Source organism: Leptonotus elevatus, chromosome 21, assembly GCF_054856555.1.
Source record: "Leptonotus elevatus isolate MCC_2025b chromosome 21, RoL_Lele_1.0, whole genome shotgun sequence".
NCBI lineage: Eukaryota > Metazoa > Chordata > Actinopteri > Syngnathiformes > Syngnathidae > Leptonotus > Leptonotus elevatus.
Window position 1 is genome coordinate 12,793,844 of NC_141259.1, and position 24,935 is coordinate 12,818,778.

The 24,935-nt window shown below is 42.1% G+C and overlaps 1 protein-coding gene across 3 annotated transcripts in view; it reads right to left on the reverse strand.

Moving 5' to 3' along the window:
* The window catches only part of ncoa2 (nuclear receptor coactivator 2), a 41,508-nt gene that overhangs the window by 7,673 nt on the left and 8,900 nt on the right, over positions 1 to 24,935 (reverse strand). For all 3 annotated transcript variants that reach the window (XM_086065969.1, XM_086065968.1, XM_086065970.1), the window contains exons 2-16: positions 23,589 to 23,674; positions 19,815 to 19,922; positions 19,296 to 19,468; positions 16,713 to 16,816; positions 13,766 to 13,943; positions 12,126 to 12,314; positions 10,991 to 11,092; positions 9,791 to 9,931; positions 9,578 to 9,725; positions 8,257 to 9,490; positions 2,567 to 2,804; positions 1,475 to 1,678; positions 1,192 to 1,362; positions 248 to 389; positions 11 to 185 (exon numbers count right to left, since the gene is read on the reverse strand). In XM_086065969.1, coding sequence (XP_085922095.1) covers positions 11 to 185; positions 248 to 389; positions 1,192 to 1,362; positions 1,475 to 1,678; positions 2,567 to 2,804; positions 8,257 to 9,490; positions 9,578 to 9,725; positions 9,791 to 9,931; positions 10,991 to 11,092; positions 12,126 to 12,314; positions 13,766 to 13,943; positions 16,713 to 16,816; positions 19,296 to 19,468; positions 19,815 to 19,903 — 3,288 coding nt within the window. In that variant the 5' untranslated portion in view covers positions 19,904 to 19,922; positions 23,589 to 23,674. The remainder of the gene's footprint in view (positions 1 to 10; positions 186 to 247; positions 390 to 1,191; positions 1,363 to 1,474; positions 1,679 to 2,566; positions 2,805 to 8,256; positions 9,491 to 9,577; positions 9,726 to 9,790; positions 9,932 to 10,990; positions 11,093 to 12,125; positions 12,315 to 13,765; positions 13,944 to 16,712; positions 16,817 to 19,295; positions 19,469 to 19,814; positions 19,923 to 23,588; positions 23,675 to 24,935) is intronic.

Below are 24,935 nucleotides of genomic sequence, written 5' to 3' on the forward strand. Positions count from 1 at the left end.
TTGAGCTTACCTGTTCTATCAAAGCAGGAATGCCGAGCGCCCGGTCCAGCTCTTCCAGGCCGTCGAAATCCTTCAGTGCTGTGTACAGCTGAGACATGAGGGCCCCCTCGTCCACCGGACCCCCTTCGCCCCCACCAAGGCCAATGCTACACAGCAAGTCCTCCTGAGGATTCGGGTGCAGCGACCTGGCCATAGGGGGTGTGTTTAGACTAATCACGTCAAATCATTTTTCAATTATTTTTGGTACCTGTTCTGGTTGACGAAAGCCGTCTGCTCAATGGGCATCATGCTGTCCGGCCATGGCGCCGTCTGATTGGGCGGAGCCTGCTGCTGCTGCTGCTGTTGCTGGGAGAAGTGGCCGACCATACTGATGTCCATGTCAGCTTGCGCTAAAGGGGGACAAAAAAAATAAAAAAATACTATAGGTGACCGCAGTTTAGAAGGTTCCTGACAGTTGATGTTAGGAATAAGTTTGCGCAGGGATGTAAGAATATGTTGTCATGCTCCGTTATGTAATGTTTTTCATTTGTTTCATTTCATTGCGAAAAAGTGTTTTTTCACAGAGTCACTTTAAAAGCTAGCTTTTGTGTTCAAGGGTCAAAGTTGGTGATTAAAACAGACATAGGACAGGTCATTTGTAGATGAGGCTAAAGAAAAAAAGTGTTTTTAAAATAGTTGATCTTAATCAACCAATTCATTGGCAAAATACATAAATAGTTGTGAAATGCGCATATAGAATTGTTGATTTACTTCTATTACAGAGAATGTTTGCTTTATTCACAGTTCACTACTCACAAATTCACCGAGCTCTTTTGTTTTTTTCTGAAGAACCTATCCTCATACACAAAGCCGCCACAAGAGGATGCCAGAGCCCTAGCTAACATAAAATTAGCAATTTTTAAGCATGTTGACAAGAAGACTTTGGCAGCATTTTTTTTTTTTAAGTTTTGAACTCTAATAACCATTTTAAAGGAGATGTCAATTACTGGCCCTAAACCTGCAGATAACTGATCACTGATAGGAGATTACTGTACATACATTTCAATGAACCCAATTCAGAAACTAAATGATCCACTAACACACCTAGATGGACCTATTGGCAATTCAAAGAAAATGTCGTTTTTCATTGTGTGTGTGTGTGTGTGTGTGAGTGGAGTTTATTGTGTCGGGCCACCCAACACGTATTCTCACCGTTAGGCATCATGGCAGTCTGGAGCATTTGCCGAGGCCCTGGTTGGCCGCCTGGCCTCATGGGGGCGCCGCCGGGACCCATCCGACCCTGGGCCAGCTGTGCAGCCGAGGCTGAGCCCGCCCAGCCTTCCTGCTGTTGCTGCTGCATCCCTGGCCGTGGACCCATTAGTCCTGGATGGAGAAGAGAGTGACAGTGAGTGGAGGTCCTCGGTTCTAAGCCTAATACCGTATGTGAAAGTTGTCAAAATCTCCATCTACAAAATGGATTGTTCCGACGACACACCTGGGACGACCATGTTGGCCTGGCTCGCCATCATGCCGTGTCCTCCCACCATGCTTTGCTGCTGCTGCTGCTGCTGTTGTTGTTGAACTAGTGTGTACGGGCTAGTGGTCCTCATGGGGTACTGCGGTGACGCATTCATCTCGAGCGACACGGTCCTCGCTGGACCACCCCTGCCCGGTGGGCCCGGCCGCACGCCCCCGAAATCTGTAACGGAGGATGAATGAGCAACAATGCTGAATACTTCAGCCACAGAACAAAATCAATTACACACATTGTAAATTTAAATACAAGTCATACTTTTTATTGTAGTTTTTTTTTCTTTGAAACATCACAAGTTCTAATGCTAAAGATAATGTAAAATCCCATTGACAGGCTAAGAGAAAATTAGCATCGAGTTCCATGTGTGATATTCCTTCAAATAACAAATACTCACACACAAATGATGAAGTAACATACACAGACAAGTAATATAAGCAATACTCAAAGGCATATATTTCGTGATTTGTAAAAAATGATTTATATTAACACTCAATCGCAACTTTCCTCTTCAACTTATTATTATCATTTTAATGTATTATTATTTTACATTTGTGGTCATGTTATACTTAAAGTTGTGCTTTGGTAGTTGAAGAAATACAATGTTTTGAAATCAATGAATAAGCCTGTATATTAATCGCAATTTCAATAGCAATAAAAATTATTAGTGATTTTTTTTTTTTACACAATCGCCCAGCCATAAATGCAGCTAAATTTTTGTAATTTTATTTTTGCAAAACAGTTTTGAAATTGCGATTGCAATTGTAAGTGTACTGTACTGGATTACTAAAAAATGTTTTAACCACAGAAACATTACGTTTGAAAATGTTAATCCTGTGATTCTTTCATTTACCATTAGAGGGAGCAAGCATTCCACTACAGTAGCATCAATTGTTCTGTCACTATACGCTGCTTTGCATAGATGCACGATCAAACACTTGGTTAGTGTACTCAAGGTAGATTTTTCAGCTGTCTGTAATCTACTTGAGTGTTTATTTTGCAGAGTGTGAGGACTTTTGCTGCCGACAGTGGCAATGACTGTGCTTTGGTACTCACTAGTTGGCCCCATGCCGCCGTTAACATTCTTGTGCTGCGGATGCTGCGCCGCTGCCGCTGCCGCCGCCGCTGCTGCCGCCGCCGCCGCTGCCGCCGGGCTGTTCTCGGACATCTGCAGGATGTCGTTGATGATGTTCTGCTTGTCCATGGGGCTGGGCAGCGAGACGGGCCGCGGCTCGCAGAACAGCTGCGGCTGGGCATTTTGCAGGTCGTTCAAGATGTCATCCAGCTCCGACGACTGCACACACGGGAGAAGGAGATGGATGACACTCGAGAAATTTGAAGACAAAAAAAGGAGGGAGAGCCTGAGGTAATCGTAAATCAATTGCAAACGTTGCATGTGGCCACCAGAGTGCAGCGGATGGAGACTTGGTGAAAACGGCTGTTTTCGACAATTAACAGTGATGGGCGAAAAAAAAAAGTAATTTGTTATAGTTACCAATTGCTTTCCCCCAAAAAGTAATTGAATTACTCCTACATAAATGTAATTAGCTACCAGGAGCAGGTTTTATGGAGCAGTTGCATTAATAAGCATTACATAAAATAATAAAACATACAAAAATTTAAACAGAATTTCCAGTTAATTGGTGCATACTTAAAATCAATAATATTTCTGGTTGCATTTGAAAAAGTCATTAATTAGAATAAAGTTATTTTGAATGCCATTATTTTCAACACTGCTAATTAGGTAATAACAACCCCACCCAAAAAGAAAATAAATAAAAAGGTAACATTGAAAACAGAATTTCCAATTAATTGGTACATACTTTATAGCAATGATATTTTCCAGTTGCATTTGAAAAAGTCATTAATTTGAATACCGTTATTTTTGAATGCCATTATTTCCAACACTGCCAATTAGGTCATAACAAACCAAATAAAGCAATAAAACAAAACATTTAACCCATTCAACCAAAAATCGGGCCTGGTGAGTGACGTGTATGCCATGTTAGCCACTCTTGTGTGTTTTGAGTGAGTGGTCGTGAATGGTGGTTAAAAACAGCACAACAAGAGTGTACCTGTGATGATTTTTTCCCCATTTCGCAATAGCATGATCATCCAGATAATTGTCATAATTTTGGCCATGGTATAACATTTTCATCCGGTGGCAAGCGCACAGGATATACGAGAGTGCTACAGTCAGTGTGGAGGGGGGTGAGACAGTGAAAAGCCCTAATGAGGTCAGGAATGATGTAATGCTCCTGTACACTCTCACTTGCATCCCTTCCTCCCTCGTCCCTCCCCCTTTCACTTTCTATTCTCTTGGCCACACCGCTTTGCTTTTACACTTAATGGCTCCTCTTTCTATCAATCTCTGCCCGTTTTCAAGGCAGCGGTGTAACGCGATCCGCATCCTGTGTAGGAACAGCCAGGGTACGCTGCAAAAAACGGAGTGTAAAGAACAAGGGAAATTCATAATAATGCTGCAACTATACTCCGCTAATATTAGTCGTAATACACATGAAATGTTTGTTTCCAGGAAAGGTTTTAAATACACAAAGTGTAATTCTACCTGATGGGAAGAAAATATCTTGACAAAGAATAAACATATTTTGCTTTAATTCAAGAGATCAATCACTGTTTGGATTTTAGCTTTGTTGAGTTTATTTGCCGGAAGGAAGCTGCCATGTCAAAGTGGGAATTTTGGCCAGTGAGGCCATGTCACGAGGGTGGGTGGGGGTGTTTTCTCTCATGTCGGTCAAAGTTGATGACAGTGGAAAACACACAGTCTCACACACTACGCGCACGCACCCGTAATATTCCCCGCTGCCTTTCGCCACAAGTCAACTCTGCTCTGATTTCACATGTAGTCCTGCATCAATAATTCAGCTCTCAAACAATCATGAGCACTACAGTAGGGAGGGAGGGAGGATGTGTGTAGGGGGTGACACGAGTGGGCGAGAGAGCAGTGGGTGAGGTTAGACCCCCCCCCCCCCAAATCGAGTAGTCATCGTTCACACATGGCCGAGCAGCCATTCACCAGCAGCCCACTCGCTGGATAATGAAGTCGTCACAGCGTCAGTCACAAGGAAAAAAAAAAACACACGCACACACAGACATTCTGCGAGAAAGGGGAATAGTCCACATCTTCTACACGTACCGCATACTTGAAAGACAGACTTTTTGTTTTATTTTCCTTAATAGGGCAAATTCTCACCAATTACATTAGCTTCTAACAATAAAAAAATAAAAATAAAAAACAATTATCATAAATTTATCAAGTCTTTCAAAATACAAGCTGTCACTAGCAGATTGTTTGTCTAGTTACAAGCTAAAACAAAAATTCAATATAGGCGCAATACGGAAGCCCACCACTAGATGGCAGTGCATCATTTGTCTGATTTGCCAACTACCAACAAACCCAAAAGAAGAAGAAGAAGGAATTATAATACATCAGGTACGGTTGAGTTTTGTGCTTGCATGTTCAAAATGTTTTTACTGTGTTCTTTTTTTAATACCATACCAAACAAAAAAAATTTGGTTGAGAAAGTTGTGTTTGAAATTTGGGAAAATAATATTTACTGTAGAAAACTATAGGGAGCTATGCTATTTACTTGCTTGAATTTCTATTTAACTTTTTAAGACATACTGATAACCTTGGGAGCCTCCCTAACGTTTTGTTCGAAATTTAAAAGGGTGACAATTGTCTAAGATTTGAAAAAAATAATCCTTCTACATTTTGAAGTCTGAAAATGAATATCGGCCATCGGCCTCCTTGACTACTAATAATCGGTACCAGCCCTGAAAAAAAGATATCAGTCTATCTCTAGTTTTAACTAATTACTCAATTAACCGATGGATTATGGGTAGAATACAATTCTAAAAGTATTCAGTAACCCTTCTTGATACTGTGACAGGTAAAATGAAATAAATAAATCAAACTTTGCCCACCATTCATTCTAAGGATGTTTTGCAGGTTCTCAATAGGGTTGAGGTCAGGGGACAGGGGTGGCCAAGCAGCGACTTATTCCTCCCATCATACCCGATGCAGCGTAAAACAAAGCGTGGCTCTCGGCTCTATTTCTAAGTGGTTCTCTCCTCGCCACTATCACCATGGCAGCGGCGAGGACACGCAGCAGCATATGGCTCATCGTGTTCACTCCGCCTGCCGAGGCTGGGCTCTCCTGGGGCTATGTGCATCTCCCCGTGTCTCTCCCCTCTTTGTTCCCATGCTACGGCGGGGCCCTATTATCCGAGCACCCCCAACATATACTCCTCGTTTTCACATCATTGTGCAGTGCCCTCTAACTTATCAAAACGCACATTTAAACACAAAGAGCAAAAACAGCAAGCAGAAAATGTAGAGAAAATACGTATGGATTGTAGCGTCTGTGTTCGGGATGTGCCTTAAAGAGGCGGGGCTTTGCAGTGTGACATCAGCAATTCTGTGTGCGAGTGGTGGCCCACAGCAGCTGCTGCATGAGAATTATTATTGCCGGCGTTAATTACAACCATAATCAGAATTGCCTTTATTGTCATTGTAAACAAAAACGAAATGTTTACGGTTTTCCCAGCATTCAGTAAACCCTGAGGCTCTCCTTTCCCATATACAGGTATTACAATAAGTATACTGTAAAACCCATTTGAAAATGCATAGTTATATGTTTCCTTGATTTGAGATCTTTAATCCTAGTTACATGTGGATTTTTGTAGTGTAGTTGTGCACTTTCTGGCATGTGACGGGTCGTTGTCCTTCTATATAAGCAGAGCGCTTTTGAGCTTGAGGGCACAAACTGATGGCATCATTTAGAAACTGCATTTTCTATCTACTTGAGCTCAATCAATGCAGCACATGAGCTGACCTGATTTTAGGACCCTCCTCCACATGTAACCCTTTAACAAACACGCTCTACAAAGCATGTTTGTTTCATTTAAAAGTCCAAACTGACAAATTCTGTGTAAACATTTGTACTCAAGGGCCACATTTCTATTTTTTAAAATAGAGAGGCGGACCAGGTCCTTTGAGGCCAAATGTGTATGCAAGAGTAATCATATATCATAATCATTTTCACTTTTTTAAACTGTATTATTTTTGATCATGTATTGAATTATAATAAACAACTTTTTTTTTTAATTAAATGCATTAAAAAGGTTAAATTCTTATATAAAATTGTTTTTCATTTCAGTAACATTATTGCTTTATAAAAATATATTATTAAAAAATACATGTAATTACCTAATGAAAAAAAAATGCTTACTGTAACTCTAAATTTGTTTCCATTTTGATTTTAATAATAATCACTCCTTTCACTATTTGTAACAAATATTTAAAAATGTATGTGTAGAATTGTTGTATTTATTTAGATTGTATTTAATTAAATTGACAGTGCACAAACATAAAAGGATGAGGATTCAGTTAATGGTTTGGTCCGTAACGTCAGAAAATAGCCCAAAATATTGATCATTGACTTAAAAAGTAAAAAAATCTGATTTTTGATTTTGATTTCACGGAGGACTAATAATAAATAGATACATAAATACATAAATGTACTTGTTGGAAGTTGAAATTACAAGCATTTAGGCAATTTTGAATTAAAAATAAGATAAGAGATTCATTGATTTTCAAAAATAATTAATTTGCTAAACAGAGTCTAAAAATCTGTAAAAAAATATGTAAAACTGTTTATTGTATTTTTTTTAAATAAATACATTATTAAAGAAAGAATGCATTTTAATCAAACTTTAAAAAAATTAAAAGACAAATGAATACAACAATACTACAGGACTGTAAATGCTCAGCGGGGCCGGATGAAAGAATGTTGTGCGTATGTGCTGGTATGTGGCCACACTTTGCCCACCCCTGATGCAGGACATAGCAATTGAAATTTCACCAGCAACACTCTCCCTGTTCATTCCAGATCCCCTCCTCCCTCACTTTCCCCTTCTTCCTTTCTTTGAGAGCCAGCCATGACCCGAGCTGGCTGCCAAACCCGCAGATTCCCGGGCCAAACGCGAGCAGGGATCAAATGGCCGCAGCGCCGCGGGGGCTCCTTCCAAATGTCACAGTCGTTTGAAGTGGGTGGGACGCAGCTTCCCTTTGCTCGCGCCGCCAAACCAAGTCTTTAAAGATATCGTGCTTTTTGGTCGAGACACCTGTAAAAAAAATGACCGGAACTTGCCAGGATTCGACAAAAGTGAGTTTTCTGCGATAACTGGAGCGCTTCCATCCCACTACGGGCAGTCGGTGATCTGATTGCGTGCGCTGCGTACGCACACACAATGTAAAAGGGGATCGACGGGCTGTGGAGAAGGCACTTTTGGAAACTGGAACTTGGCAGCGGCCACTAGTCCTCATTACAAACATATTTGAATGTCTTATTGCGTGACCTTGGGTTGAGTCAAAGAATCAATCGTGGACCAGGTTGTAATAGTTTGGGATTTTTCATTTATAATTTGTTTTTATTTCGTTTTGACTTTTGTTTTTTTAAATTCAGCTCAATCAAAACGGATTTTTTTAGAAAATCATTTGTTTTTGTTTAGTTTTTAAGTACCGGTATTATGCTTTAAAAATATATATGGAGTATTTGTTGTTACAATATGTATTATGTAATAAAGTAAACAGCATATATTTGTGAGGTATATTTACTCAAAACCACCTTGATAAAAAAAAAAGAAAAAAGAAAAAAGCTAAGATGTTAAGTTTGTATGTGTAGCCTGAGCAGAAAGCAACAACAACAAATGAGACTGACCTGTTCAGCTTGATCGTACCCGACGTCTGGTTTCTCGGTTTTGACGAGCGGGTGTTTGCCCCCTTCCGCCTTCACCTCCCCGGGCTCGAGCTTGGGCACCTTGTCCTTCAGACCGCCATCGTCCTTGTCCAGCAGATAGCGCAGCAGAGCGTTGTCCTTCTTCTTGGGGCTGAGGGGCTCCTGCTTGGGGGCGCCATCGGTGCCGGCAGCAGCCTGGCCTTGCTCCTGGCCCAGCTCCTTCCCGGTGGCCTCGGCGGTAAGCTTGGCCAGGTCCACGGGAGACGTGCTGTTCTGGAGCAGCTGGTGGAGGATCTTATGTCTCTCCTTGAGGGGTGTGGCGTGCGTCGTCACTCCCGGGAGCGCGCCGCGGACCCCGGCCGCTTCTTTCCCTTCGCCACCCGCGTTGGGGGACAGTGGCATCTCCAGGGGCTCCGGTTTGGTGGTGAGCAGCTGCAGTAGCTTGGTGTGGCTTTTGTTGTCGTGAAGACGAGAGTGAGCGTCGTCCTCGCGCTCGTCTTTTGCGTCGGCCGGGTTGTTATCCGTCGGGCCCGCCGTGTGTCCGCCCTGCCCCGCTTCGAAAGAGTCCGCGGATCCCGGTCCCGGTCTGGACATGGGATGAGTCCCCGATCCTGGCGGGACGCTCACCGGGGAGCCTATCCTCCGATCTGGAGACCCCAGCGTGTGCCCGTGCCCGACTCCGTGGCACTCGCTGAGAGCCTGGAGGGCTGACAGAGAGCTGCTCGTGTAGCTGCTGCCATGGTTGCCCGCCGAGCCGCCACCCATGCCCACCGGGGTGGGAGAGTGGAGGCCGACGCGTGGGCTGGCCGCCCCCCCGGGGCTGCCGCGATGCCTGGGGGAGAGCATGCAGTTCTGTTGCGGCGGATGCGGGCCGCCCACCGGGCTGGGGCTGGCGCGAGAGGGACTGTTCATTCTCCAGTTCTGGCCCTGCTGGGGCGGCTGCATCCCCCCCGCGTGGCTGTGCGGCGGGGGGCAGCCGTAGCGGTAGCCCTGCATGTGTCCCCCCATGGCCGCTGGCTCTCTGGGGCCGGCGGGGCCCGGCGGCGAGAAAGGCGTGCTGTTGCTGATGTCCTGGCCCTGAGGTCCTGCACCTGGCAAGCTGCCCGGGGTTGGAGGAGTCATGGAGGGGGTGGAGGGGTTCGTGGGCTTGGGAGCCATGCCCGTGGCCTGGGCGCCGGGACCCATGTCCTGGCCCATGCCGCACACCGTCTGCTCCCTGGAGGCCAAACAACAACACACAGCAGCGTTTATGGCAACTCATTAAAGCAGCCAGCTGCGGAAAAGTTGCTGCTTTCGAACATACCTCTGGAGAATGTGCAGCGACATGTAAAGCTGAGGCTCGTTGGTGGCGTGCGAGCGCACCAGTTTGCTCTTGGTGTGTGCCGACACAATGGTTCCGTCCGAGAGGGAGAAGCGGTAGATGGGGCTGAAGGCCTGGCCGTGGCGAAGCACTGAAAAAGGAAAGCGGCGTGTACAATCTCGTTAAGCAAAAACATCCCCGCCGAGCGTTATTTACCTTCTTGCTGATGCCGTTTGGCGAAAGACATCTCGCCATCGTTTTGCAGGTGAAAGCGTTGGATGCAACGACGCACCAGGTCCTCCCAGCCCGGCTTCATTGAGGCCCGCAGCAGGCTGGTATCCAGGGAGGTTATCTTGCCTTCAAAACAGCAGACGTGGAAAACATGAATTCATTCGAGGGCTTCTATGTGAACCGAGCAAAGTCAAACTTTTTGGATCCAAGGACCCCTTTAGAGGAGAGATTTTCTTCTTCTTCGTAATACCGATTACAAGTTGAATTCATCTTGTGACCATGCTCGTAACCGTAACGGCAACTATTGATGCTAATTGATAGCTCGTCAATGGTTTTGGCATTGATTGTTAGTAAAGTGTGCTTATTAAATATACTGTACATGTGTGATTCTTTGTTTCTGCTTATTTTGATTGTAAACTTCAACTGGGAGCGGCATTAAACAGATTGAAGCTTCTTTTTTTTAATAAATTGTTCAGTATAAAGTGAATTAATTTGACTTGTCATTGACTGAGTGAATTTTAATATTGTTATCGCGGATGACCGTTATTGTGTGATTTTGTTTAAGACCTCAAGGAGTACGTTACCTCCCACAGGGCAGACAAGCAATAAAAATAAAAAGGTTATAATGTTTGAAAGCTAGCGGGAGATGCTCTACTAGCTTGAACACTGTATTATTATTTATAGGGATGGACGAGTACGTTTATCGGTTGCCCTCTTGTGGCCGTTTTAAAATAAGGAACTAGAAATTAGATGATTTTTTTTTTTAATTGCTATTAATTTCATGCCATTTTATGGAAAAATTCTAACATTAACTGTCATTGTTTTTATTTTGGAAATTTTATGAATGAAAAGTACTAGTGGTCTCAGTACTTGGTATCTGTGACTCCTCACCAGTCGAGTACTCGTACTGGTATCGGTCTGGGGGAAAAAAAAAAGTGGAATCAAGCATCTCTAATTATTTCTCGAAATGTCAGCAAGACTCACAAGCTTTTCGTCAAAGGCCACAACATTAGGCACACCTGGTACACTCTAATGCGCTTCAACTGAGAAACCAGGTCATGCCATCTGTCAGGCTAATGGATCTCGTTAAGTCTGCGCTTGTGTACCCGATGCTGCTGTAATTGGACTAGTGCGTTAGTGTCGAGGGCAGCGCGGTGGACCAGTGGTCGGCGCTTTTCTTGGTACCTTGCAGGTCTTGGCGTGTGGTGAAGCTCTCGTGCGTGGGCATCATGGGCCTCTCCTTCATGGGGACCCGGCGAGCCACACAGATCAGGCACGACTGGAAATCTGATGACGGCAGAGAGAGATGCCAGGGATGAGGACGTATATAGAAGGATATTGAAAGCACCAAGGAAGGGGGAGGATGATGGAGAGAGGGGGGGGGACAAGAAAATGAAATGCATGTTATTCCCAGGCTGCATCATTAATAGGGTTATTAATGAGGATAGGGAGCAGAGCGCACCCCCCACACCCCCTCGTCTTTCATGAGGAGGAGAAGCTATGGTTGGCAAAGGAAGTGATGACCTTTGAGTGTCAGTGTGTGTGTGTGTGTTTGTGAGTGAACTTATGTAGCTTTTCAACTCACCTGCTTTCCCCATTTTTAAATAGTGTTTTGAGTTTTTCTATACTATATATTAAAATCAATCAAATACAATTATTACTATTTTTTTACCATTTTGTTGTCTCTTGATAAAGATCAATGCCAAGGTGGTTAAAACAATAGCTGTAAAGCAAATATTTACATTTAAACTTAAAAAAAAAAAGTTTAAATTACCACTATGACAGTGCTACAATTATCATAAAATATTGATCAATACATTAAAAAAAAAAATAATAATAAAAAAAAAATATATATATATATATATATATATATATCAAAGCAAAGTTATTAAAAAAAAAAAACTTAAAGTGAACCAAATACTGATTTATGCATAAATTATTTAATTTCAGAGGTACAATTGAATGATATGTTTAAATTAAGGATATTGCTGATTTTAGCAGAGGTGGGCAGCATCCGGAGATGTTTAATAAAATTTAAAAAAAAGTCAAAATACGACTTAGGCCATTATTTTAAGACGGTGATGGAATAAAGCTGCAAAGCAAATTTTACATTTAAAATCAACTGTAAGAAAATTCTAAAAATCACACTTATTTATGTATTTATTTACATAATTTTCTATTGTGCAATTATAGTAATTTCTGGACTATAAGCCGTGCTAGCTAAATTTGGGCAATATTCAAGTTTGTTCCACATATAAGCCGCACCCGACTGACATTATTCGTTTGCTTGTGAACGTAACCGCCGCGTGTATTTGCGTACCGTCGCCTTCCTCCTTGATGGACTTGGGCTCCGACACGGCGAAGCACTGCATGGTCTCGTACTTCTGCTGCTGCGGCTCATGTTCGTGCGCCTGCTCCGGGCTCTCGCTGTGCGGGTTGACCAGCATTCGGCAGTTGAAGGTGTGGCTGTTGCGCCTCGGACCCTCGCTGGACCACGGAACGCCGTTCACTGGGGAAAACGCAAAAGTGTCGGATTCAGTCAGAAAAAATTCAGTTTGAAAAGTGCTTCAAGTGTGCCCAATTCGACGCTGCAAACTTGGAAACTTTTGACCCGAGGTATGTGCAAGTACTTATCGCAAGAAATGAGTGCGAGAGAGCTGTTGGGGGTGGGATGTTACTTTTCAATCCATGTTATTTAATAGCTAACAAATATATTTATTTTTAAATTATTTACATATATTTTACAGCTTTGTGCAAATAAAGCACAAAATATGTACGTGAAAGTGTCGGTATTATTTTCATCCACTTGAGGTCACCATCCGCACATTCTGCAGTGTAGTATCTGTGGTTATCAGTGAATGAATGCGTGTGCTTTTTATAAGGCAGAGTCCATATAACTAGCGGTGTTAGCTATTTTTTAATTAGCTACCTAAAAAAACTAAAATCAGAGCCCCTAATGAAGTGTGCAGTCTACAAACATATGCATCTCCTCGAAAACGCACGCACACACACGACTCGTTTCACTCTAGCAAAGTCGCGTCCCACTCCATCTGCTGATCTCGTTCGCTGCATTGATGATAATCTCCCAGTTATCTGGGACACAGCCCCGCGCTTGATGCTTTTTTTTTTCTTTCTGGGTGCTACTTCTTTCTCCTCCTCGCCACTCGCTCTCCCGCCCAGCTGGCCGGGCACTCGTCAGACCTCAATCCCAAGCAACGAGGGGGGAGGGACTGACATAGATTGAAAAATCACCTCCGGTGGTTGATTAGTGGTGAAAAGAAGCTGTTAAAAAGTAAATGGTTTTTTTCATACTCATGTAATATCGCGACACTTTTCTTGTGATAGTATGACTTTATTTTTGGGGAAATTAGTACTTTTTTCTCTGGTGATGTTTTATGGCTCTCATATTACGATTTTTTTCTCGTCAAATAGCGCGGGTTCAAAAGCAACATTACGTCAATCTTTTCCAGGACAACTAGAAATTGAAAAATGACAGCGAAAATGGGAAAGTAACACCCTTGACATGATGATGGAAGCACAAGGTGAGAGCATAGGAATGGAGCGGCGGCTGACAGGGGAGAGAACCTGAAACGGGAAGTTAATTAGCCGAGAAGGGGGATAGTCGGAAGAAGAGCGCTGGGGGGACTAGCGCCACCCGGCAGAGGAGAAAATTGAAGAACGTATGGATTGTATGCACTGACCTCAAATGAAAAAGTGGAACGCGCGTAAAGTCTGCCATACGGTCCAACAATTAAGCCATCATCGCCACGTGGTCGAGGTAGAGAGCTGGGCGATTAATTCATGAGTTTGAGTTTAATAGTCAATTTAGTAGACCTTTATGTTGACTTTATAGGGACTTTAATAATGATGGCCAAGGACAAATTTAGTCTTTGTAAATGATCCTCGATGGGCGAAGCGTACGTCAAGCAGCGTCACGGATAGTGTGGAGTGTGGGCTCACCGAGGGATTTGGGCAGCAGGTTCTTGATGAACTCGGCGTGGTCTCCGACGTGCAGCACGCTGTAGACGCTGGTGTTCATCAGCTCCTCCTGGTTGTAGTGCAGGTACTGCGTCACGTTCTCAGACACGAACACGATGTTGCCTTCCATGTTCACCACGAAAAAGAAGCCATCCAGGGCCTGCACAGGACAACGATGGCATGTCAAAAGATGTTTGCTTTTAACTACAAGTATTGTATTTCCCTAAATGACACACTTTTCCGTCAGGAAACAAAAAGGCAAGTAATGTTGACGAGTTGACTACTGAGCTCGTTTGAACTCTGTTGTGAACCAAAACAGCAGCACCTAACCACACATTGTTTGTAAAATTATGACTTTCCTCAAAAAATTTGAAAAAACCCCAAAAACATTTATTACTTTTTAGTAAAATTACAGCTTTTTCTCGCAAAAACTTTTTCACTCATATTAGAACTTTTCTTGTAATTGCAAATAATTTATCTGAATTTTTTTTCTTCTGTTATGAATACCTCCCTAAAATTGTGACTTTTTCCTCATAAAAAAAAGAAGAAGTTTTTATTCTTGTAATTGCAACTATTTTCTTGGAATATTGAGTGACTTCACGTAAAATTACAATTTTCTTTGCTTACAATATTACAACTATGTTCATGATATGGCTTCACGTAAAATTGAAATAAACTTTTGCCTTGTAATGTTATGATTGTGTAAAATTACAACTTTTTTCGATTCGGCAATATATTGCAGCAAGCAATTCTCGAATCGATTCAATACGCAGCCAAATCGATTTTTAAACATCGATTTTTTTATGGAAATATTCAACAAAACGTCTTACTTAGGGTTTTCACATTAAGCATGGAAGATTGTTATATTAATGGAACATTACGCCTTATTATTTTATTTCAATGCTGTTTAAACATGAAACAGATTGCAACGTTTATTAAAGACAGTGGCTCACAGTTATAAGCCTGAAGTTTCAGATGAATACATTTTCTTACAAATCTTACAGTGTACATGTACAAGTTAACAGATAATAATTTTTTTAATTTGAGTAAAAAAAATTGCAATAATCAATTGATAGATTTGTATCGGGATTAATCGGTATTGAAACGAATCGTGACCTATGAATCGTGATACGGATCAAATCGCCAGGTAATAGGCAATTCACACCACGAGTAATTAACCGCCATATTGACAAAACACAAGCTGTACCAAATATGGCCGCACAATTACGCAATCACGCCATGTCCATTTGCCCATCCGTCACTTATTCAGTATAAAAGCATGAGCGCAGTGAATGAGGAGGAAGAGTAGTAGCTCTTAATTGAAAGAATACAGCCCCAGGTCAGCCATTACGCACAAGATGGTGGCAATTAGGCCATCAAATCACCCGCAGCCCATCGGGGGGGTTGGGGTGGGGGTAAGAATTCTGGTGCTTGTTAATCTGAGAAGGTGTTTTCTATTCCACCTCTGTGATGAGAATAATCGCCATTAGACTAATTGCTTTGTACGGGCGTCCGTACATTTTTAATGCATGAAAATGTCTACGGACATTTCCCCAAATCTAGCCCAGCTGAAAATAGAGCGGCGATCAAGATCATCTATCGTGGCCCAATATGTGCATTCCGTGTGAAGAAAGGCCATACGCCGGACAAGTAGGGCACATCCTAGAAACGGAGCAAGCCTCCTTCCAGACAGCGCTTGCGTAACACTGCGGGGCCAATATGCTAATGAAAGGTGCTCTGGTTTAAAAAGACCACTGTCACACTTTGATGTTACTTGACAATTTCACGAAAATTAAAAATAGCGCTAATCCTACAAGAAAAAAGTTGCAATATTGCGGGGAAAAACTTGCAGTTAGGAAAAAATGTCTTATTACCAGAAAATCTTGTATTGCAGGAAAACGTTTTGTCTTATTGTGATATAACCATAAAAAGTTGTTACATGGGAAGAAAGTTGCATTATGGGGGGAAAGAAATGAACAAATCAGGATTTAAAAAAAGTAAATTATAATTTAAAAAAAAGACACAATATATTGCCACAAGGAAAATGTATATTATTAAAAGCAAGAAAAAGTTTTCTCATGAGAAAAAAACCTGTATGATTCCAGGAAAACAGACATTACAAAAAAACATAGTTTTGAGAAAAAAAACTTGCAAAAATTAGTTTTGTTACGAGGGAAAATTTTTCTCTTATTAAGATAGGAAAATCATATTTTACAAGACAAAAGTCGCAATTTTTTTGCGGGGGTATTGTTAAAAGATATGTTTTATTACAATAAATAATATTCTAGTAAAAAATGCATTATGAGGATAAAAAAAGTCGCATTATTATGTGGACAAAAAATTGCATTACGATGAGGAAATACACATTATAACAAGAAAAAAGTATATTACGATATTTGTTCTTGTAATGAGACCATTTTGTTTCCCAGTACAGTAAGTATGTCAGGCAGCACAGGAGGGGTGCGAGTGCTTTTCTCGCCTATAGCGCATCCTTTAAATGAACACAGGCTATATTTAGCCTCCACGAGTCAGTGTGTCGATTTGGTGACGCCGGACCAGGAGTGCTATAAATAGCCCTCAACGGGACATATCTGAAGGCAGACGTGAGAGAAAAGTGAAATGAAGGGAGAGCGAGAGAGGTTGGCGGAATGGAGTGATTCACCGCAGCAGGCTGTTGCTTTCGTTCCCGTTTATACGTCAGCACTTGAGTGCTCCTCCGCGGGACGACGGGGCCACAGCACGATGCCGGCTGATTTACAGACAATCAAGGGGGGCAGGTACGAGACGCTTTGGGGCCGGCCCATTTACGGGGTTCTCTACCAACAGCGTGCTCATATTTGTTCAAACTCTCAGTATGGCCTGACAGGAGTACATGAGTAAAATGATCTGGTCGCTCAAATTTGAACATATGCACCGTTTTGAGACCCACCTCCAACATCATGGGTCCCAAGGCATCTTTGTCAATCACGCTCTGGCCCGTCGACGAAACATCAGCCTTCTGCACCTCCTCCTCATTGGCGGCGGCTGCTTTCTCTGAATGTGGACAAAGTTGTAATATTACAATTTAAAAAAAGAGGACAGGAACCTGTAATATTTTAAATATAAAGTCATAATAAGAGAGAGAAATGATGTCATATTGTGAATAAGGCTGAAAGACCACGAGAGCAAAAATGACATACTGTAATCGTGAGTAAATATGGGGGGAAAGTATTCTTACGTGAATAAAGCCATAACATTTGTCAGAAATTGCCATTTTGTGTGAATTAAGTTGCAATATTATGAGAATAAAACATAATTTGTCTAATTTAGTGTAGATAAAGTCAAACTATGAGCCAAAATGATGCAATATTATATGAATAAAGTAGTAATATTCAAAGAAAAAGTTAATTTTGGAAGTCCTAATTTACAAAACTAAAGTCGTAACATTAGGAAAAATATGTCATTTTGTGTGAATAAAGTTCAAACAAATGACTTTTGTATAGATAGTCGTTACAAGTCGAATGAGAAAAAGATGTAATGTGTTAATAAAGTCAGAATTTATGAAAAAAAATCAACGCAATTTTGATCAGATGAAGTTATATTATGAAAGTAAAGTTGCATAATGAGAAAAAAAAGACAATATTGTTTGTATATAGTCGTAATATTACAAGAAAACCATGTTCATTCTGCATAGCTAAAATTGTGCCATTACAAGGAAAAGAAGTTGCAAAGAATGACAATATTAGTGACTTACAATGTACAAAGTGCAATTTTACAGTTATTATAATTGTTGAATATATTTGGAGAAAAGAGTAAGTAGTTTTACTCTCCTCTTACACAACTTCTCTTTATTGTCATGTATGTGCATTTGTGGTTATAGTCGGCGTGATTTGACATATTCTAAGCTATCTTATTGATAGCATAACTGAAAGAGTTGTTGTTTCTTTCCCCGCTGAACCTTATTGCGTCGTGACCAACAATATGCGCTATCTTTTTACATAGCCTAAAGGAGTGCAACTTTCTACAGCTTTCTTCACACTGCCGCCGCTTGTTGGCTGCAACACTCGCTGCCTTCATTAGGCGAGATACAGCCACGCCGGCGTACACTCGCTCGCTTGTTTACGGATTATGTTTATCCGTCCCGAGAGAGGCGACTTTTTCGATTGGTTCCTCCCTGCGTCTGAGGCGCGCTTCTTCTTGTGAGGGGCCGCGCTGGCATTGAGTGATGGCTGCGTATAGCCTGGCCAGGGTGGGAGGGGGAGGGCGTTTGGCGGCTGCGTGGCTGCGACACCCCCGGTTTGGGCCCGGAGAGGTCCCGCTGATGCAAACATCATTAACGGCCGAAGAGATGAATGTGCGGGTTTGTATGGCGTTGCGCAAGCTCAGGCGGTACTCATGATGTTGCGACATTGCGCAAATGGACCGTTTTGAGGTGAACTTTTTGGTCAAATGCAGTTCATAAAAATGAATTTTGGCGGCAATTTGAGGACTACTATCAAAAATGTCATAAAAAGTCTGAACATTGCGTGGCTTGTCTGTGCAAATATTATTGACTTTGTAACTCAACTTAGGCAACGAGCAGTACAAAAAGTGAGGGTTATTTTTCCCCATTACTTTACTCATGTTACATAACAGTTCCTGTCCCATAAAACAAGATGACATCGCTGTCCACGTGTATAATTAGACCCCACCGCATCAAGCTGGCTCTAAACTTACTCAACCCATCTATACTCTCCTTTGCAGCAACATGAGAAATTCACACTATATTTGGACCGAGAAGACTTTCCTATTAGTTTTGATTATTTAATAAGGAAATTAAATTTTACGTGTGATTTAATTAAAAAAGGCAAGGCTAACAGAGGTCCCAGACGGTGAAGGGAATGCCAACAGAGTGCTCTGGATTATGCACGTACATGATGAAGTGATGGGAGCAACATTAATCAATCGGAAATGCCGTTGAGGACAATATTAAATTGGGCAGGGCAGCTTCCAAAATTAATAAGGCACACTTGGAGGTGATTATTGTTTATAACAATTATTATTTGGTCCACCAAAATACACATCCGTGTCTTTTTTTTTTCTTCAAACTTTCCAAGCACCTTCCTCGATAGAATCCATCCCCCAAAATGGCTGCCAAAACCAAAATGATTCAATTTATGACATGCGCTTTTGGCTTGCCACTTTATCACAGACGTCGACCCAATTTCGTGTCAATTAGTTAAGTAAATTAGTAGTGTCAATCAGTAGTAGCTTCCTGTTCAATATCAGGCACTGGTCCTTGAGACATTTTTGCGTATCCTGTTATAATTGACATCACCAAATTTCATTTTAATCAATGAAGCTGGTGTCAAGGTTTTTTTTTCTTCTTCTAACTTTCCAGGCCCCCTTTTCATAAAATTCTCCCCCCGAAAATGTCTGCTTTAAGCATTGGGCTCCAGCCCCCCTTACACTAATGAGGACAAGCGCTATAGAAAATGGATGGACGGATAATAATAGGCCCCCATTTGCCAGTGTTCGCTCGGTGCGTGCGTACCTTGCTCCTTTATTTGCCGGATCTGCTTCACCGTCTCCTTCAGGATGGCACATTTGTCGGGCTTGACATTGAAGTTGTCGATGTCGTTGAAGTTGGCGAAGATCAGCTCGGCGAGCTCCTCGATGTACTTGTTCTCGTGCTCGCGGTTGCGTTTCTCGTTGCTTCGCTTGGGACTGCGGACAAAGAGGGAAAGATCGTATTCTGAAGTGCCTGCAAAAGGCATTTTTTTGTCCAAAAAACTGAAAATAAATGACTGTTGGGTGCACTTTTGGTAAACTGCTTTCTTGTTTTGTTTGACTTTTTGCACTAAACAAATGAAATTAATTACATGTTCCAAGATTATTCACATTTATCTAGAAACACCTTTTCTTTTTTTTTAGGAATGTGCATAATCAGTGGACTGTCTACTTAGAAGTTGAAATTATTAGGCTATAAAAAAAAAAACCTTACTTCCAATAACATTACTAACAGAAGTTAAGCTATATATTGTGTCAGGATATATAGCATGTTCATCCTTACCTGGGTCCAAGAAGTTCAGTGGAACATTCTTTACGTTTTCGCGACTCTGCCCTGGCAGGGTCGGACGAGTTTTCCCCGATGCCGCTCATCCTCAATGCATATCAGCCTCTGGGGAAAAACAAAACAACAAAAAAAAAACAGTTAAAATTCAGGCCTCTGTTATGGCACCAGTGCGGAAACTAAAGTTCTGAGCATTTTCCTTCAGTTTTCAGGATCAGCAGAGTCCGACGCTAGCGCATAAGCTAGCAAAGTTAATGTACATGCTTGCCACGTTAGCACGTCAGCATACAGTAATCCTCATGATTGGACCGAGCCTGACCGTTAAGTAATTGACACCTCTTTCCTATGTTATTAGTTCAAAACATAAATCTACTACATTGCTGACTACAACTAAAACAAAAACTAAAAAGTTTTTGAAATGGTCACATATTCTACTTCACTGTGAGCCTTTAGTAAGAAAAACCAGAAAAGCCTCATTGTAAACCAAGAAGCCCCTATACTTTTTTTTCAAACTCTCAAATCCATAGTTTGATGTCAGGCGAGAAAAGAAGGCGTTCCCCAGCACGCATGCCGTGTTGCGATCCACTCCAGCCGTGGAAACATGACAAGCGCACATGCTTGCCTGCCGACTCCTCCTTCATTACATAAGGCAGGACAGTCAGAGTAGCAGCAGCACAATATAGAGCAGATGTAGCGTAGCTTAGGAGAGAGAGAAAAAAAAACAGGCTTCTGGCCTAGCATGACCTACTTTGGAGGTAGGAAAAGGTGATTAGACACTCAAGAGGGGCACGGTGTGGATGACAAATGACTTCAACGCCATGTTCAGTTCGTTCGTTTTTTTTTGTTTTTATAAATAACGACAGCAGATATCAGGTTGTTAAACTCTCTTAATGGCTTAAGTGGCACAAGTTATTCCTATTGGTCGCCCAAGTTACCATGGGGACTCGGGCGCTGATTGGCTGCGCCCCGTCCCGCCGGGGTTGGATGTGATTGGGTGCCTCGTCGTCTCTCCTTGACATGGCAGTAACGGCGGGTCACTGTATGTTTGAGACCGATACGAGGGGCTCCCACGGACGAGCGAGGCACGTCTCAATGACAAAGCAGCCAGACTGTCTGCACAGGGCCGATCGAGTCCGCTGGTGACTACGAGAAACCATCAATACAAGCTTGTCGTAATTTCAGATTTGTGCCTCAAGAGAGTCAACAACTCAACAAAGTATTGTTGGAGCGCTTGCGTTTTCAGTCCATGCGAAAAGAAGAAATAACTGATTTAGGGTGTCGGAGTACGTACTCGTAATTCATAATTTTCTTCGACAGACCACCAAGAACATCTCTCGACTTTGAAAAGCAGGACGCGATGGCGGGCGCGTGTCATTGCTTACACCGTATCTTAGGTATCACCAGAGCCGACGCTCCAGGACATAAGCTGGAGCCGCCCTGTCTAGCGATAGGGAGACGACAAGCAGCGAGGCAAGGAGCTTGGATTTCAGCGGAGACGTTTTGATTATCCCGTATGGCGCTGGGTTGTTGACGGACGTTTGGAGAAAGCGCTGCGTTGGAAGACGTGAAATAACCCTGCCGGGAGGACAGCTAATCGGCTGGGACTGAAACAAGATAATCAATAAATCGATTATTATGGCCAGCGTGCCTCGTATCTGTTTCTGAATGTGCCACTGTGTGCTTGTGCGAGATGATATCTGTACAAGCGGGCTGTTAGCTCACGTAGCCTTCTGAGAAAGTGGTCAGAGTGAAGCACTATCATTAATAAATAATATTGATTGTGCGCAATACCATAACGCTCTCAGTTCTAGCCAACTGTCATTTGGATACATTTTTGTTTTAACCAAAAATTCAGCTGATCTGACCACACTAATTAACCTCAGAAGCATGCAAGGCAAGCTAACTCGCTGTATAATTCGTAATAAAGCAAAAGAAAAGGAGGAAACAATTGGGGTGTGGGGAGGTGGGTGGTCATGTTATTACGTGCCCACCGGGCTTTGATTATAGAGACACGCCCGCTGTGTGAGAGCTCGGCCAGATTGAACGCCATAAAAAAAAAAAAAGCTAGCTCAACATCATAATGGGGGGCCGCCACCGCAGAAAACGCATTTAATCCGTCTGTCACGTGACTTTTGGGGGGGACTCAAACACGTTATTTCGTCCAGATACTTCTGGGAGAAAACGCTGGGGTAGGCCCAGAGGACTCGTCTTCTCGCTTTACATCTAAATATTTGTATGGAGGGGGGGGGGGGGGGGTGCCAAGAGCCAAAACACACAGACACCATGTCAGTGGAGGGGTGGGGGGAGGAATCAAAACTAACTTGAGTAAAACTGAGAAACTCTCTTCATTGCCGTCAGCTGCTGTTACTTTGAAGCAGATGTTTGGACGCAAGGTCGGGGTCGAGGGAGGGGGAGAGACGAGGAAGAGGAGGATCGGGATGAAAGATACAAAGACAAGAGCACAATCAAGATGAATAACTTTAGTCTTCATTCAGGCTGAACCTAAAATGCACTATTATAGTTTTGGATTTTTTTATTTTACTTAGATTTGATTTCATTTTGAGTTTTGGTTTTTAAATTTAGTTAGTTTTAATTAGTTTTCACGGCAGTTCTATTAGTATTTATTAGCTTCTTTTTTTTATTTTTAAATGCTTAGTTTTGGTTTAGTTTTAGTTAGTTTCAGTATTAGTTTTTTTTAAGTGTATTACTTGTGTGCGATATTTAATAAACATCGTGGTAAAAGGAAAAAAAGTTACGATTTCTGACCTAGAGTCACATTTCAGCTGAGTTAAAAAGCAGGCAAGCCGAGCCATTGGAGAAAAATAGTCAGCTCCGAACGACGTCATCTGAATGTGCTTTTCTATTGGCTGCTGCTAGATGATGTCATTTCTGAGTGACAAACTTTCAAACGTCCTTATTCCGGTTACTATCGAAATAAATTTACTTAAAACCACATTAAAAATAAACCCAAATGCTCATGTATTACAATTACCAAAGACTAAAAAGGTAATTCTTGCTCTAATTATAGTTAGTTTTGTAAACGTAAAATCTATAGTTTTAGTTCGTTTTCGTAAAAAAAATATATATATCTGTTTCATTTTATTTCCCTAACAAAAAATTTTGGGGAATTTTTGTTTTAGGTATTTAGTTAGTTTTCGTTAACTAAAATCTTGCTAACAGGTGAACTTCATTTGATCTTGACGTTTGCAAGCACTTCCAATCGTTTAAAGTTTCATACATTTGGCAAAAACTTACTGATCTCTAATAAAGAGCTAAATAGCACATTTCACTCAATTCATCTACAGTCAAACTAATCATTAAAGAGAATTACATTCGGTGTATTTAAAACAACCACATACCATTTGCATTAGGAAAGTCCGCTTACAAACAATGCTAATGGTTAACATTGATAGTCGCAGTTTTAGGCACCACTCTTTGGGTTTCCCAGAAAAATTCCATCTGCCTCTTTTAAGAAGACAGCATTAAAAATAATTCCAAGAATACATTGTCCTCGATTCAACCTCCAAATGTCTTAAAAGCCTTCACAGCGGTGATGGAGATTTTAAGAAAAAAGCTTCTGCGCAAATCATTGCGGACTCACTCTTGTGCAACAGGGAAAATATCAACCCAGAAGCGAAAGGAGAAGAAAAGCTTTGTGGTCTTATGTGAAAACCAAAGAAGGCATAATTAGCCTTGAAATCACCAATGAGTCAAAATGACCTATAAATACTTGATTGTAAAGGTCTGTGTTTTCCAGAACAGAACCCCCATCACCTTGGTTTCAGTGCGCAGGGTCCCTCAGGCCATCACTGCAAGACGACAACATCAGGAAAGCTCTACGCATCGTCCGCTTCTGCAAGCTGAAAGGCACAAGAGAAATGATGCTGAGTCGACACATTAATAATCTAAAAAAAATTCCAATACAGTCGGGGCGAGACGAAAGCTTGTTCTGCGCTCTGTGATATTTACACACTGTTGATAATTTTCCTCCTGCGGCCATATCCAGGGAGGTTGGCAACAGTCCCAATAATTCTGTTGAACCCGCAATTAGAAGCAATGCAAGACAATGGGCTGCTGCAGAACATAAGAGACCGGGGATGATCTCAGACAGATTTAGCGCCAGAAACTCACAGCCATCTCTTGTCGGTTTTTGTAATGCGTAAAAGTGTCTGCAGGGTCTTTACATCTCCCAGGAGGGCTTGAAAATTACATCGCGTGTGCCTTTCTAATCACGGCACCCCAATTAATTAGACACATGGAGAAGTCGTGTTCTCCTTTAGATAATTAGAAAAAACAACTTGTGACGGATATGAGAGCAGTGCAGGGCTTTTTGGATACCATTATTGTGCCAACTAATCAAGTAACACCTCGCGTATAATTCCGCATTTCTCAGCCTTCCTCTTTTCACTTTCCTGCCAGGCGTGAAAGTTCTCATCCTGCCGAGGAATTTCCTCTGAGCTCTAAGGCCGTCACATGCTCGTGCCCGATCGGCGGATCGAGTGACAGGACAAAGAGAGGGTGTGAAAAAAACACTAAATCAACTCATCTTGAGGAGGTAGTATCAGAGGCGGGAACGCTGGCTGTGTGTGAGGGTGTTATTCTGTAGTGTCCAGAAAAACTCTAAACTAAGACACCGGATGTGATTACGCTGCTTGAAAGTGAAACAAAAAAAAAGATGAGAAGAAATAGCATGAGCGGTATATGCAGCAAAGAGCACAAATTTGGCCCGAGTGTGACAATGAGAGTCGGAGCTGCCAGCCCGTACGTCATTGTCGAGGCTTTGACACCCATCCTGGGATAACAATGCTAATGAGCAAGCTAATCAAGTTCAGACGGGACAAAATGAGGGTGAAAGGATCATGCGGCAGAAAGTGAGCGGGTCACAGCGGGGTTAAACGCCAATGGAGCCCCGACCGGGTGCCTTCTGAATTACCCACTGATGGCCTTCAATTCAATAAGAATGAAAACACCTGATCTGATTGCTCTGGATGAGTCACACTAAAGGTTTGATTAAGATCCACAAATGAACAGCAATTCAGAGAAGATTGAATTTACGCAGGGAAACACTGCAACGATGCCTGGCGGAGGGGCTGCTTTTCGTGCATTCACGCCGGCAAATGT